Source organism: Bos mutus, chromosome 6 (genome assembly GCF_027580195.1).
Source record: "Bos mutus isolate GX-2022 chromosome 6, NWIPB_WYAK_1.1, whole genome shotgun sequence".
NCBI classification, from domain to species: domain Eukaryota; kingdom Metazoa; phylum Chordata; class Mammalia; order Artiodactyla; family Bovidae; genus Bos; species Bos mutus.
This window is the reverse complement of record NC_091622.1, coordinates 90932293-90948414: the sequence shown is the minus strand read 5'-3', so window position 1 is coordinate 90948414 and position 16122 is coordinate 90932293. Positions and strand designations below refer to the sequence as shown.

General features: G+C 41.0%; 1 protein-coding gene and 1 non-coding gene across 11 annotated transcripts in view; both read left to right on the top strand.

Moving 5' to 3' along the window:
* The window catches only part of CCDC158 (coiled-coil domain containing 158), an 83760-nt gene that overhangs the window by 34417 nt on the left and 33221 nt on the right, over positions 1 to 16122 (top strand). For 8 of the 10 annotated variants that reach the window (XR_011464525.1, XR_011464524.1, XR_011464523.1 and 5 more), the window contains 8 exons: positions 748 to 945; positions 2531 to 3013; positions 4973 to 5162; positions 6962 to 7114; positions 9898 to 10010; positions 13320 to 13478; positions 14434 to 14526; positions 15291 to 15416. Coding sequence is in view for 7 of the 10 variants with exons in the window: in XM_070372537.1 (XP_070228638.1) it covers positions 748 to 945; positions 2531 to 3013; positions 4973 to 5162; positions 6962 to 7114; positions 9898 to 10010; positions 13320 to 13478; positions 14434 to 14526; positions 15291 to 15416 (1515 nt within the window). In the remaining 3 variants the exon portion in view is untranslated. The remainder of the gene's footprint in view (positions 1 to 747; positions 946 to 2530; positions 3014 to 4972; positions 5163 to 6961; positions 7115 to 9897; positions 10011 to 13319; positions 13479 to 14433; positions 14527 to 15290; positions 15417 to 16122) is intronic. The other 2 variants (XM_070372533.1, XM_070372532.1) reach the window with 2 other exon arrangements.
* On the top strand, positions 8539 to 8645 carry LOC138988367 (U6 spliceosomal RNA). The gene has a single exon (XR_011464669.1). It is a non-coding gene; the product is annotated as a U6 spliceosomal RNA (small nuclear RNA).

Genomic DNA, 16122 nt, shown 5'->3' with positions numbered 1-16122 from the left:
TGAAATATAATATTGTATACTTTAAGCACAACTCTTAGGGCTTACAAGTTGGGTGAAGGTGATCTTTGAACAGCCATAGTCTTTCCGTTAGGTACTGTGTTCTGCTAAACTGAAGTAGGGTTGAGCGTTCATTTCAAAGCCAAACAACATTCAAAACACATACAAATCATGTGTAAAGAAAAGTTAAATGCAAATTTAGGTAAGAAAATTTTTGTAGGAAGAGGATTCCGACGGTAGTGAAGCAGCTTCTGCCCTCCATTAGGGGTACTACAGGCTGAGAAATTTAGGAAAGGCGATGTTGGTACCCCTTCCTGTGATATTTTTTAGGGTTCCTATAGAACAGGATTCTCTCCCCACCAAACCTTACCTCAGGCTACAAGGCCCTCAGCTGCCGGAGAGTCCTTCACAGGCTAACCGGGGCTTGATCAGCACACACTCAAGGGAGAGCTGACTCTAAAACTGCGGGATAATCCTCACTTCTCTCCCTCCTGTTGCATGTTTCCCAGCATCCTCATATCTAATCTGGCGTCTAGTCCATTGAGAGTTACTTGTAATGCTAGAAATTATAAGTAAACAAAATGTTAGTTTTCTACGAAATCATTGTTTTTTATCTAAAATAATTAAGAATCCAATTCCAAATCGAAGTCTTGTCAAATCACATAGAAACTCCAAAGATGATGTGAGGAGAAAAAGAGTTTGAAAACCAATGTGTAACACGAGGGGGAAGGCTGACGTCCCTTCTTGTAGGCCGACCTACATAAACGAGAGAAGGAGCTGAGTCTGGAGAAGGAGCAGAACAAGAGGCTGTGGGACCGGGACACGGGCAACAGCATCACCATCGACCACCTGCGGCGGGAACTGGACGACAGGAACATGGAGGTGCAGCGCCTGGAGGCCTTGCTCAAGGCCATGAAGAGCGAGTGTCAGGGCCAGATGGAGCGGCAGGTGAGGCCGGGCCTCCCCCGGGGAGAGCTGTGGGCTCTGAGAGCAAGATATGTAAACTGGGTGTTTATTTCTATGGTTCCGACCTCTTGTTAAATTTCAGATGTTAAACTTCATCTCGCTTTTGTCCATTGTTGAGTAATGAAACTCCCATCCAGTGGCCTTTTCATTTCACCTGGAAATTGGTAACCTAATAATTCCTAGTAATAGAAAAGCATCAGACCATAGGGAGATCTGAGCTTCATCTGAGATCTGTGGCTCAGATGTAAAAGAATCTGCCTGCAATGTGGGAGGCCTGAATTGGGAAGATCCCCTGGAGGAGGGCATGGCAACCCACTCCAGTATTCTTGCCTGGAGAATCCCCACGGACAGTGGAGCCTGGTGGGCTACAGTTCGTGGGGTTGCAAAGAGTCGGACACGACTGAGCAATTAAGCACATAGGGAGATCTGAGGAAAAGCAGTGTTGAAGGTTTCCAGTAGATTTTTTTGTTTCCCCTTCCCCAGAGAGGCTTTTCCCTCCTCACCTCCCAAGCTGATGAGGAATGATACATATGCACTCCAGTTCAGCACACCAGGAGTGACATGTGGAGTGCTGTGTGAGCGCCAGTGTACCTTCAAGACAGGAAGCACATAGTTCCAATGCCTGCCATAATTGCCATGGAGACACAAAAAGCGTCCCACAAAGAGCTTCCTCAAATGAAAAACCAAACCAAAGGGACCACCCTTGGCCGAGACCCAGGCAAAGCCATCTTCCTATTCTCTGGTCCAACCTGGGCAGGAGGAAAGCTGCAAGGAGCACGTGGAGGTCAGAATCTTGCGCTGTGCTGTGCTGAGTGGCTCAGTCGTGTCTGACTCTGCGACCCCATGGACTGTAGCCCACCAGGCTTCTCTGTCCATGGGATTCTCCAGGCAAGAATACTAGAGTGGGTTGCCATGCCCTCCTCCAGGGGATCTTCCCAACCCAGAGATTGAACCCAGGTCTCCGCATTGTGGGCAGATTCTTTACCATCTAAGCCACCAGGGAAGCTGAAGAGTACTAGAGTGGGTCGCCTATCCCTTTTCCAGGGATCTTCCCAACCCAGGAATCGAACCAGGGTCTCTTGCATTGCAGGCAGATCCTTTACTGTCTGAGCCACCAGGGAAGCCCAATTAGAATCTTACTCTTCTCCAAACAAGGACCAGAGAATGTGAATGTACATTGGATAAAAGCCATCATTCACTTTTCCCTCAAAGGTGGAATTAAGGAAGAGGGAAACAGAAAGGATAGCTGTCTTCACTCTTACCCCACTTTCCACTGTTGCCAGTGTCATCCTAATATAAATTGCTGTGGAAAACTTCCTCAGAGGACACTAGCCGAGCTCCTCCCCACCCTACAACACCATTCTGGATGAGCATTGTTATTTAATTAAGGTCTCTCCACCTTGATCTAATTAACACAAGTTTGTCTGCTGTCTGTATGAAGTTCTGAGAGCAAAACAGTTGGAGGTACTGTCATATTCATGATTTCACCTTCTTGAGCTAACTTGTCAGATCTCTTGAGACCTCTCCCTGTCTGCCTAAATCCATGAAATTCTTCTTTAACAATCAGATGGCAGCCATTCAAGGGAAGAATGAAAGTCTAGAAAAAGTGTCCTCCTTGACTGCTCAGCTTGAATCCACCAAAGAGATGCTCCGCAAAGTGGTGGAAGAGTTGACAGCCAAGAAGATGACCCTGGAGAGCTCGGAGAGGACCGTGTCGGGCCTGACAGCTTCCCTCCAGGAAAAGGAGCGAGCCATCGAGGCCACCAACGCAGAAATCACGAAGCTGCGCTCCCGGGTGGACTTGAAGTTGCAGGAGCTGCAGCACCTGAAGAATGAAGGGGATCACCTCCGAAACGTGCAGACAGAGTGTGAGGCCCTCAGGCTGCAGATGGCAGAGAAGGACAAAGTGATCGAGATCCTGCGACAGCAGATTGAGAACATGACGCAGTTGGTGGGCCAGCACGGGCGGACGGCCGGTGCTATGCAAGTGGAGAAAGCTCAGCTGGAGAAGGAGATCAATGACAGGAGGCTGGAGCTACAGGAAGTTAAGGTCTGTAGAGTGTTTTGGTGGTTTAGCTTCTGAAATATCTTTTTTTCTCCCATAAGTCTGACCTAATTGACCAGCAGTAGGTTCTGTAAAGATAGTTATAGACACTCCAAAATTGTTTGCAAGTGTTTTTGTCAGTGTGCATGTGTGCTTTTGTGAGAAAGTTTCCACACTTTTCTTAAATTCCACAAGAAGTGGCCCCCAAATGGTTCAGAAGTGCTGATACAAAAGAGAAAAATCAGAAAATCCAGCTTCTTTATGAAGTCTGTCCTGATGCCGTAGTTTGAGAAAGCATTTTGTCCCCATTCAGACAGACCTAAATTTGAACCCCATCTCACCACTCAGTAACTGTAAAGCACTAGACTGTTTGCTGAATGTTCGCTTCTATGTCTGTAAACCAAAATACCCCGAATCTTGTTGGATTATTTGAGGCTTAAATGAGAAAGTATATATCAAGGATTTAGCTTGGATCCTGGTCTGTGGAAGACGTTTAGAAAATATGAGCTCCCTTCCCCCATTCCACTCTCCACCTGAACCTTATGGTACTGCGTTTGTACCTCTTACAGCCTGGGTCACATTCTGTATTACGCTGTGTATGCGCACGCACACGCCTGGGGTATGTGGTATGTGCGTGTGTGTATGTGTGTGTAAATAGCAATTTCTCCTCTTCCCTGTAAGACTGAAGATTTCTTCAAGCAGGGCACACATCTTCATCTTTGTACCCCTGCCCCTGACTTTGTGCCGTGTACCTAGAAGGTGCTCAGTAAATATTTATCAGAATTTAAAACTATTGAATGAATTTTTAAAAATTCAGTTTCCCAAGCTTTATATTACTTTTATCTGCCATGGTAACTAGTAGGAAACAAATCACATATTATTAATTTTTTCTTTCAGTTTTGTTGGAATATAATTGACATACAATACTATATGAGTTTAAGGGATACAGCATAATGGCTTAATTTACACATATTGTGCAATGATTACAGCAATAAGATAACATCTATCATCTCATATAGATACAAAAAAACAATATTTTTTCCCTTATGATGATTTATGACAAAGAAAGGATCTAAAAATCAGCAAAGGGGAAAATTCTCCCAAAGGAAACCAGGCATAAGCTTCCTCCCCTGCAGTTGGGCACAAGATGCTTAACCCCGCCATCAATAAGTTGTGACAACGTGTGTCAGATGTTGCCAGCCAGGGGGGTTCATCAGAGGCTCAGTGGGCAGAGTTTTTATACTGGGAGCTGATCGTATAGGCTGTCCTTACCAGGGAGGGGAATAGAGTCTTCTGAAAGGAAAGCAAGGATCCAGCGTAAATTGTTTCTCTTGAAGAACAGTTTTTAGGCAGAATGGGTTAGACTGATGGGACCCCCCTCCCCAAATTCAAATTTTCAGTACCTCCAAGAACCACCCTGACTAGAAGCTTTCATCGGGGCAGTGGTCAGGCTCTCTTCCACACACCACCTTAGCTCCTGTAGCAGCCCCCTCCCTGTGTTCATTCTCCACCCTCTCACCTTTTCAGTTCTTTTTCCGTCATTATTGTCATCTGGTTATTCAGTATTTGTTGTTGTCTGTCTCCTTTCACGAGAATGGAAAAACCCCATGAGGACAAGGACGTTGTTTACTGCTATACACGGCCAGGGCAGGGGGAGCCTGGTGGGGGAGCTGCCATGGGAGTAAAACCTGAGTAGGTGCTCACCTAGGGCCTTACCTGCACACCATCCTCAGCGTGTAAAATGGAGTCTGGCACAGTTAGGTGCCCAGTATGTTGGTTTTTTTTTAATGAATGAATATATAGAATAGGAATAATGAAGGGCTGTAGCCAGTGATCCTGGGAATTGGTATCTATGGTTAAAAGAAAGGTAAAATACTCCTTTCATTTTCCCACTTCTTATTGCTGCTTTATATTTTATTTTTTTTTATTTCTTGCACTGTCCTTTGTATTTATCCCTACATTTAGATTTTGAAAGATAAAAGAGATGCAAAGATACGGGAGCTTGAAGCCAGAGTGAGTGACCTGGAATTGGAAAAGGTGAAGCTGGTGAACGCAGGCTCCGAGAGGCTCCGTGCAGTGAAAGACATCAAGCAAGAGAGAGACCATTTATTAAGTGAGGTGAAAGCTAGTAGGAATGAGTTAAACAGTCTTACAGGTACGTTACTCCAGTTCAAACTCTGCCGAAAGTAGGAGTGCTGTCAGTGGCGTTCCACGAGGATACTAGGACTGTTGTGACAGAAGGGGCCCTCATCCAGTGATACAAACATGGATAATTATGCTGTCCCTGCGCACGCATCTCATCACCCGAAACCCTGACACTTCTCCATGAAGTGCTCCCAGAGTGTGCACTCATTAACCATTAACTTTAGTCAGCCCGCAGTGTCCGTGAAGTTCTGCACTGCGTTTCCAAGGGGAGAGTGAGAGAAGTGGAAACCTTGAGTCCTCTGAGTCAGATAGCTTGATGAGAGGTGTAATAATGAAGCCGCACATGTAAATAGACTTACGCAAATTTCTAGGAGATGAAAATACCCTCAGTTCACTGTTAGTATGGTACAGGTGTTGTCTACTTCACATGCATACACACATACACGCACACGCATGTCAGTGATTGCTGAGCATCTCCTATGCCAGATGCTGAGACAGGCCCTGGGAACAACAGTGAGGCTCCACGTTAGTTGGAAGCCAGACCTGTGTAGAATGTGTCACATGCGGTGGGTGAAGCACAGTGGCTGGGTGGTGGGTGCAGATGCAGGAAAGGGAGGGAATCAGCCTCCTGTCGCCGGTGATATCTGGGTTCGATGGAGGAATAGGAATTTGGCAGGTAAAAAGGAGGTAGAAGGGCAGTCCAGGTGGAGAGAACATTATGCACAAAAGCAGGAAGGCATGAAGTAACACAGTGCAACCTCAGAAACACTTAATGGGAGTAGAAGTACAAATGAACAAGAACTAAGAAATGAGGCAGAATGGATAGGGAGAGCCAGACAGTGTGGAGCCGGCGAAAGATACCAAGTAAGAGATTGTTGTCACCAAATTTACATTTTAGAAGGACAGAGTCAGCAGGTAAGAAGAGAAAGGCAAGCCTAAAGGAACAGAGGCCAGCCAGCTAAGGAGAGTTTTGCAGTGGTCCCAGGGAAAGGTGATGAGAACCCGAACTGAGGCATATAATGAGAATGAGAGGAGAGGGAAGACTTAAGCAAGTTTTTGGAGATTGAATCAACAGTAAATGATCAGAGGGGTTGTGTGTGTGCTTCTGATTTTAAATTTGTAGTATTGGGAGAACAATGATACCAACATCTGAGAAAACGAAATCAAGAGGGGTTAACTTACAAGCAGGAGGGTGAGGCAGTCAGTGTAAGACCATTGGTCTGGGGGCACCAGGGCATCCACATGAAAATATCTGGAGAGATGGGGTTAGATCTCAGCAGAGAGGTCTTGACTCTGCTTGTTCCCTTTATAAGTAAATCTATCATATATAAATAGACAAATGTAAATAAATGGATAGTTGAATGTGTGTGTGTGTATTCTTGTATATGAATGATGAATGCCAGGTATTTTGATAGTTACTGGAGATAAAAAATCAGGGAAAACATGTGGCAGTGTCAGGTTACTTACCGAGTCATGGAGATCCATCTGCCTATAAATGGTGGCCAAATCTGTTGTGGTGGGTATGATTATCCAAGAAGGTTTAAGAGGAAATAGATGTGAGCCAATTTCACTGCTTAGAAGAAAAGCAATGACTAATAAGAGTAAAACAGGACGACCCACCCGAGCAGATTAAAAGAGTTAGATCCCTGAAAATGTGTATGTACATCTCATTTCTGTAACAAATGATGATGTAACTGAGTGGGGTCTCTTTCAGCTCCAAAATTCTGTGATCATTAATTACAAATAAAACAAGCTTTATAACAATGGAGTAGAAAAAAATTAACCATTATTGCTTATCATGTTGTACAGAGGACTATGAAGTCTTAAAAAGGAATTTTCGAAACAAAAGTGAAGAAATGGAAACTACTACAAATAAGCTGAAAATGCAATTAAAATCTGCACAGTCTGAGCTGGAGCAAACAAGAAATACATTAAAGTCAATGGAAGGATCTGATGGTCATGGTATGCTTCAATAGATCTTTTCCTTTTGTTTTTAATTCCCTTGGTATAGATTTAATAAAACACAAACTGGATTCATTGCCTTCCACTTCTTCACTGTGAAGCATGTGTGAGAGACATACAACAGTAGATATCACTGATGGTTGTCATATAGCAGTTATAATTCCTAGTGTTTTTGAGGGAAATTGACATTTGCTTAATTTATTCCTTAAGTATCGGAACCTTTCTTTTTCTTTAGCTATTTCAATAATTTCTAACAAACTTCAATGTCCATCAGTTCAGTTGCTCAGTTGTGTCCGACTCTTTGCGACCCCATGAATCACAGCACGCCAGGCCTCCCTGTCCATCACCAACTCCCAGAGTTCACTCAGACTCACGTCCATCGAGTCAGTGATGCCATCCAGCCGTCTCATCCTCTGTCGTCCCCTTCTCCTCCTGCCCCCAATCCCTCCCAGCATCATAGTCTCTTCCAATGAGTCAACTCTTCGCATGAGGTAGCCAAAGTATTGGAGTTTCAGCTTTAGCATCATTCCTTCCAAAGAAATCCCAGGGCTGATCTCCTTCAGAATGGACTGGTTGGATCTCCTTGCAGTCCAAGGGACTCTCAAGAGTCTTCTCCAACACCACAGTTCAAAAGCATCAATTCTTCAGCTCAGCCTTCTTCACAGTCCAACTCTCACATCCATACATGACCACTGGAAAAACCATAGCCTCGACTAGATGGACCTTTGTTGGCAATGTAATGTCTCTGCTTTTGAATATGCTATCTAGGTTGGTCATAACTTTTCTTCCAAGGAGTAAACGTCTTTTAATTTCATGGCTGCAGTCACCATCTGCAGTAATTTTGGAGCCCAAAAAAATATAGTCTGACACTGTTTCCACTGTTTCACCATCTATTTCCCATGAAGTGATGGGACCAGATGCCATGATCTTCGTTTTCTGAATGTTGAGCTTTAAGCCAACCTTTTCACTCTCCACTTTCACTTTCATCAAAAGGCTTTTTAGTTCCTCTTCACTTTCTGACATAAGGGTGGTGTCATCTATGCCAATTAATTGTTTTTTAGGAAATGTTGATATAAATACAGATCACCAATAATTTTCATTCATTAGCCCTTTTTTCACGTTTACTATCTTCGTAAACTGTGTGCCTATGGCTGTTTGTCCATTCCTGTCTCCTTCTCTGAGTTGAAGATGGGAGGGTGCCCTGGGAATTGAACTGCTAGGATGAGGGGTCCCTTCTCACTGCTTTACACCTGTTCCCTTTTCACCTCGCTGCCCATGTTAATTCAGAGGAAGGTTAGTTGCTATTTCCTATTATTCCTATCATTGTTAACATGGCTATATTAGCTGACTATATGAATAAAGATTTAACTAAAGACTACATTTTCTATTTCTTAATATTTTCTCATGTCAAAAGATTTATGTTTGTGCTCACTTCAACAGCACATATACCAAAATTGGAATGATACAGAAAAGATTACCATGGCCCTTGCCCAAAGATGGCACAGAAATTCTTGAAGTGTCCACATTTTGTGTGGTCCTCAGAGATTCAGCTCTGTCTTTGCTGGTAAACATAAACAAAATGGTGGGGTATGGAGAGCTCACTCCAGAGGCCCATCTGGGGTCTGTTCCCACCTCCCCATCCACTAGACAGTCTCCTCATGTGCTCCAGGCCTCTCCACAACTCCCCCAGTCCCATTACAGTTGTTAAATTAACTAGGTAACCCTGTATTCACTCTCAAATTAGGATCATCTTAAAATAAAGAATTTATTAAGAAAATTACCTTTGAAGGCCAAGCATGATGCACTTAATCAGACCAGAATTCTTCAGAGTGGTGAGCAAATGATACCAGACTTTTGCTCTATTAACAAACCAGTGAACTGTGCCTGTATTAACCCTGGTCTGGACAGTTTAGCTACAGGAACTATATCTTGTTAGCAAGAAGTCAGACCTTTCATGCTCCAATACTTTGTTTTTAAAGAATGCCACATTTTCTTTTTCTTTTTAACCTCTAAGCTGGACATAACTCAAAAGCAGTGGCATTTTCAAACCTCTTTTCTCAGCTGGTTTTAAGAAACAACATAGGATCTCAGACTGAATTTCCAAACAGTGGTGAGCTTTACTTATCTTCTCAGTGACCTGCCATGTCTTAAGTCTTCAGGGCCTTGCCTCCTGTCTAGAACCTTCTCATCCTGTCACCAGTTTCAGTAAAATAATCACATATATGCTTATATGGCCAGTTTGACTTTTGAAACAATAGTGAGTTCTGAGTACATGGCAATACCCATGACAATGGAAATTGAATGGTTTGTGTTATCAGTGGAATCTTTTAAAAGATCAATGATAGTAGATGTCTTATGTGGTATTTTATATATGAGTTTCTAGAAAGTTATTTTAGTAAAAATTCTATTTACATTTCTCATTGTATGACTATATATTTTGTGTATATATTTCCTATATGTGTAAGTATGAATTTGGTCAGTATTATTTATTACCATTGGAGATATGGCAAATTACGATGGTCAATAAAGTTAATTCTAGCAAGGAATCACAGAACATCAGCATTTACATACGTTTCTCAGCTCAAAACCCCTGAGTAATTGCTGAAAATTGTTGTATCCCAATATTGTGAAATCTTTTGTGAACACTTTCTTGAAGTGATCCAGGTGCCTTAGAGGAATCTTACACCTTTTCATAGTGTTTGAACATCAAATTATAGTCACCTCTCAAAATTTAGAAACTTTAAAAACTAAGACACAATTTAGTTCCTTTTTTTTTCCCCCAGCTATGAAAGTGGCAATGGGGATGCAAAAACAAATTACAGCTAAAAGAGGTCAGATAGATGCCCTTCAGAGCAAGATACAATTTTTGGAAGAGGCAATGACAAATGCAAACAAGGTGAGTCCCTGTCCTTGGAGTGGGGGAGGCCAGTGTGTTTACTCATTAGTAAACTACAACACAGAGTAAGACACAGAGATACAAAGTACAGTGGGAACAAGGCAAGAGGTTATTCCTAACTGAGAGAATGAGGAGACGGTTCCCAAAGGAACATCTGAGCAGGACCTTGAAAGAGCTAGTGGTTTTTTTTTTTAATAACTTCTCTGGAATGAATTTTATTTTCTTTTATTATTTTCTTCCTTGGTCTTCTTTTGTTATTTTTTACATGTATCTATTCTTTTTCACAGAGAAGGCAATGGCACCCCACTCCAGTACTCTTGCCTAGAAAATCCCATGGACAGAGGAGCCTGGTAGGCTGCAGTCCATGGGGTCGCTAAGAGTCAGACACGACTGAGCGACTTCACTTTCACTTTTCACTTTCATGCATTGGAGAAGGAAATGGCAGCCCACTCCAGTGTTCTTGCCTGGAGAATCCCAGGGACGGGGGAGCCTGGTGGGCTGCCGTCTATGGGGTCACACAGAGTCGGACACGACTGAAGCGACTTAGCAGCAGCAGCAGCATTCTTTTTCGAATTCTTTTTCCATTTAGATTATTACATAATATTGAGCAGCATTCGCTGTGCCATACAGTAGGTCTCTGTTGGTTATCTATTTTAAATGTATCAGTGAGAACAAACATATGGATTCCAAGGGGGAGGGGTGAGGGTGGGAAGAATTAGAAGATTGGGATTGACCTGTGTACACTTTTGATACTATGCATTAAATAGATAACTAATGAGAACATACTGTAGAGCCCAGGGAATTCTACTCAGTGCTCTGTGGTGACCTAAATGGGAAGGAAATCTAAAAAAGAGGGGATATATGTATACATATGGCTGATTCGTTTTGCTGTATAGCAGACTAACACAACACTGTAAAGCAACTCTACTCCAATAAAAATTAGTTTAGAAAGAAAGAAAAAAGAAAGTAGTATGTATATTCAATCTCAAATTTCCAATCTATCCCTCCCCCCACCCCTTCCCACCAGTAACCATGAATTCCTTCTCTAAGTCTGTGAGTCTGTTTCTGTTTTGTAAATAATTCCATTTGTATCATTTTTTTAGAATCCACATATAAGTGATATCATACAACATTTGTTTTTCTCTGTGTGACTTCACTTCACTTAGTATGATTATCTCCAGGTCCATCCATGTTGCTGCAAATGACATTATTTCATTCTTTTTAATGGCTGAGTAATATTCCATTGCATATATATATCACATCTTTATCCATTCATCTGTTGATGGACATTTAGATTACTTCCATATCTTGCCTATTGTAAATCAGTGCTGCAGTGAACGTTGAGGTGCATGTATCCTTTCAAACAATGGTTTTCTCTGGATATATGCCCAGGAGTGGGATTGCTGACTTATGTGATAGGTCTAATTTTAGTTTTTTAAGGAACCTCCATATTGTTCTCCATAGTGGCAATTACCAGTTTACAGTCCCACCAAGAGTGTAGGTGGGTTCTCTTTTTTCCACACCTTCTAAGGCATTTATTGATTGTGGATTTTTTGATGATGGCCATTCTGCTGGTGTGAGGTGTTACCTCGTCATAGTTTTGATTTGCATTTCTCTGTTAATTAGATGTTGAACATCTTTTCATGTGCCTCTTGCCACCTGTATGTCCTCTCTGGAGAGAAGTCTGTTTAGGTCTTCTGCCCATTTTTTGATTGGATTGTTTCTTTTCTCATATTAAGCCACATGAGCTGTTTGCAAATTTTTGAGACTAATCTTTTGTCAATTGCATCATTTGTACATATTTTCTTCCATTCTGTGGCTTGTTTTTTCATTTTGTTTATGATTTCCTTTGCTGTGCAAAAACTTTTGGGTTTAATTAGGTCCCATTCATTTAATGCCATTGGAGTTATAATTTGTTTTAATTTCCATTACTCTGGGAGATAGATGGAAAAGGATATTGCTGTAATTTATGTCAGAGTGTTCTGCTGATGTTTTATAGTGTCCGGTCTTACATTTAGGTCCTTAACCTATTCTGAATGTATTTTTATGTGTGCTGTTAAAGTGTTCTGATTTCATTTTCTTACATGAAGCTGTCCAAGAGCTAGTATTTTAACTGCAAGAAGATACTCGTGGTAGAGACAGAGTGATTATAAGCAGAGCATATTCAGTTCCACTCTAATGTAACAACTGTGTTCCTAAAATCACACTATGCAAAATCGTGCAACAAAAACCACCACAGGACTTGTGGGAGTGGTGGGATTAGGAGCACGACACTGATGCACTTCATCAGTGACAAAAGAAAAGTAGGAACCTAATGAAAATGGTAGCACAGTTTTACACGGTAAATGCTTAAGAGACACCTAAATACTACAATTAGAATGGCCCTTTATCCTAAAATGACCTGAAGTTTGCTTGTGAATGTGTGCATTGAAGAATTGCAGTGTGATAGTTGTTAAGAAGGGGTAGAAGGTAGGTTTTTCTGTGACATAGGATGTGGCTCATAACACAAGGTAAACTGAGGGAGCTAGTTGTTTGAAGAGTGTGTATGTTTGTTTTTTGTATTTCTGTGCAACTCTCCTTAGCTGGGTGCTGTTTTCTGCACTGACCTAGTATTTCTCATAGATGAAACCATGCATTAGTAAAGGGGAAATCTGTGTTGTGCTCAAATATTCCCTGATACATCAATCAGGGAATAGTCAGTCTTTGGAATAGACTTGCAGTTTCAGAAGAAGAGTTACAATAGAACTGACCATAATGCCAATGAGAAGGTAAACAGCATATGTAGAAAATGAGGGCAACTAAAGCAGTTGCTTTTCCCCTTCCCCAAAATGCTGCAGTGCTTTTTCAGAATGAGGCTAAATATTGACAAGTATGCACATACATTTGTTATACCTCTCACTGGTCTTTCCTGGTAGCTCAGTGGTAAAGAATTTGACTGCAGTGTAGGAGACACCAGATACGCGGGTTTAGTCCCTGGGTCAGGAAGATCCTGGGAGAAGGAAATGGCAATCCACTCCAGTATTCTTGCTTGGGAAAATCCCATGGTCAGAGGAGCCTGGCGGGCCACAGTTCATGGGGTCACAAAGAGTCAGACATGACTAAGCCACTGAACGCACACACACTCACTGCATGGACTTATTTGCTGTGTCTTTGTTGTTCACCACTCTTTTCTCCCGTCCTGCCGTAGGTTCCAAATAGGCGAATAGTGGAAGCGCAAAATTAACACGTCTAGGGTAAGGGAAACGATGTGTGTGCTTCAGTATCTACATCGCCGTATCATTTCTGATATTTGCTCCTGTGTAATTGTAGGAGAAGCATTTTCTAAAAGAAGAGAAGACAAAATTAAGCCAGGAATTGAGTACTGTTTCAACAGAGAAAAACAAGATGGCCGGAGAACTAGAAGTCCTGCGATCTCAGGAGCGCCGATTGAAAGAAAAGGTTGCTAATATGGAAGTTGCTCTTGATAAGGTGGTTATTAACTAAATACATACAGTAGTTAACAACTAAACAGGAAAGCTCCATGTTGACAGACACCAAATCTGTCAAATTGGATTGTGTCCCAGTCACCTCACACAAGGAAGAACTGTATCCTGTAGAGAGGGCTGAGCTTTAAGAACAAATCATGATGCATACTTTTTACAGAATTTCTCTTTTTTTTTTGCTAACATGAACATAAGAGCAGTAAAATACAAGATGTGAGATGCTTCTGGTATCCTCTGTGGCCTGAATAATTTAAAATACCACCAGTCTAATTTACCTTCAAAGAAGGACTTCAGTACTTGGTAGAATACAGTCTGTTAATGATACCAATAAAAAGATGAAGTAATACTAATGTGTGGCGCTTTGTGGAGTTCAGAAAGTGCAGGTAGAGAATGCAGCTTAATGACTGAGAAGATCAGTGATGACACTACATTTGTCCTTGCCATATATTGTAGAGGAGGAATCTCTCTTTGTGTCACCTGCAAACTCTGGAAACCTGAAAATACTGTATACCAAAACTAGTCCTTGCTTCTTGAGACATCAGAGCCTCCGTGGTGACAGAACATGGTCTGTGTTCCCAACTATGCAAACTTAGGTCTTAGAACATGATATATGGGCTCAATGAATTTCAGTTGTGGTTATCTTTATGCAAATATTTTTACCATTGCTAAAGCTGTTTGCTCATTTCATCCGTAGTTCATTCATTCTTTTACGTATCCTTCACCTACTAAACGCCATATAGATGCTGGGGCTACAAAGACATGACCTCCAATAACTCTCAGTTTTCTGAATAAAACAGATAAGTAAATAGATAAATGTAATGCACTATGCTAGGAATGGAGGGAAGTTTCCTTGAAGAGATGGTGACTCTGCATGTATACGTTAATAAAATAAAATTGCACGAAGAATGGAGGATAAACCACATGTGGTTGCTTGATTGTAGGCATCTTTGCAGTTTGCAGAATGTCAAGATATAATACAGCGTCAGGAACAAGAATCTGTGCGCCTAAAGCTTCAACACACATTGGATGTAAAAGTAAGGTCTTTTGTTTTCATTAAATAGTTATTTAAGCAAAACTTAAGCCTTGGTTTGATATACTTTTAGGTTTTCTTATGTATCTTAGATGCTTTCAAGTGTACTTTTAACATTATCTGATATTAACAATTATAAAATCTATACATTGTACCTACTATACCTATCCTTTTCCTATATAGTAACACGTTGAAGCATCATGCTTTATGTTAGGTTTATATTGCGTGAAGGAAACACAGAAGTACTTACCTTGGGGAACCAGAGGTTTGCATACAGGAGGCGGTCAAACGTGTTTGACTTGTTTGGAGAATAGCAAAAATGAGGTAATTTGCATGACAAGTCAGGTGTGCTTTAAAAATAGTACATTTTCCACTGAAATAGATTTGTTTTTTGAGTATATTTTAGAAGTGCAGACATACTTCAAAGTCGCAATACTGGATACCTTCCCATAGTTGGAGAGGAACCTTCTCAGTAGTATGTCAGAACTGGTGTGGAGTGTTTGGCCGAGTTAAAACCAATGTAGTAGCCTCTGATTGGAGATGCCGCTTCCCACCTGGAATGCTTACATCATTCTCAAGTGTGAAGGCCTCTTGCTAAGCCCAGCATTAGTCCCCAAAGAATAACATGCATCTTGCTTAATACTTTGGCTTCAACTTTTTAGGGGTTCAACATGTAAGACTGAAATTTATTTGCAAAAATACATTTTGATTTCACAATTCCAGCTGTAGGTTGACAGTTATTTTGCTCACATGTATACTGTCTTCCAGGAACTGCAGGGCCCTGGATACACCTCAAATTCTGCTGTGAAACCACGCCTTCTACAACCATCACCTGCTGCTCGTTCTCATTCCAATGTTCCATCTTCCCAGTCTACAGCCAGCTTCCTGTCTCATGTAAGTCACTTGTCTTATAGTTTGTGATGCAAATGGCATAATATGTAAATAATTGAGAAGAATTTCATTTAAAAAGTAAACCTATAGTTATGACATTTTCAGTTTTTAGAATTTAAATTTATACAGACCAGGTGAACAGAAAGGTTTTTCTTTCTTTGGTATTTTCTCTAGGAAAAAAACAAAACATGAAATAGTGATATTAATGTAAACAATAATTATTAAAGTAAATTATTTAGTAACCTGTATTGATATTTTTGTATCATAAGCATTCAGTGTACAAAGCCAATGTTGAGATGGCTAAAATAAGCATCACTTCAAATGCCAAAAGCAAATTATTTGTATTGTAGTACTTTACTAAGATGAAAATGATTTGCTGTATATTATCTCTTCATGACCTATATGTAGACTTATTTATAATCATAAAGATTCTATTAATATTAAATTTGTTACTCTCTTTAGTTAAAATATTAGAGAGTTTGAAATTTTTTTAGTTTAACCTTTTGTACTATTAAAGCTTAGGAAAAAATATGCACAGTATGAAATTCAGATTTTCTCTTCTCTGAAGTTATGTGTATTTGTCGTACCACTAATCCCTTGCACCCAGTATTCAGCTCCAGCTCCAAAGAAATGAGACATATTTCATAAATCACTCATGAAAATCCATTTCATTAGTTGATAGTCCTATTGTAGGTATAGCAACAAGGTC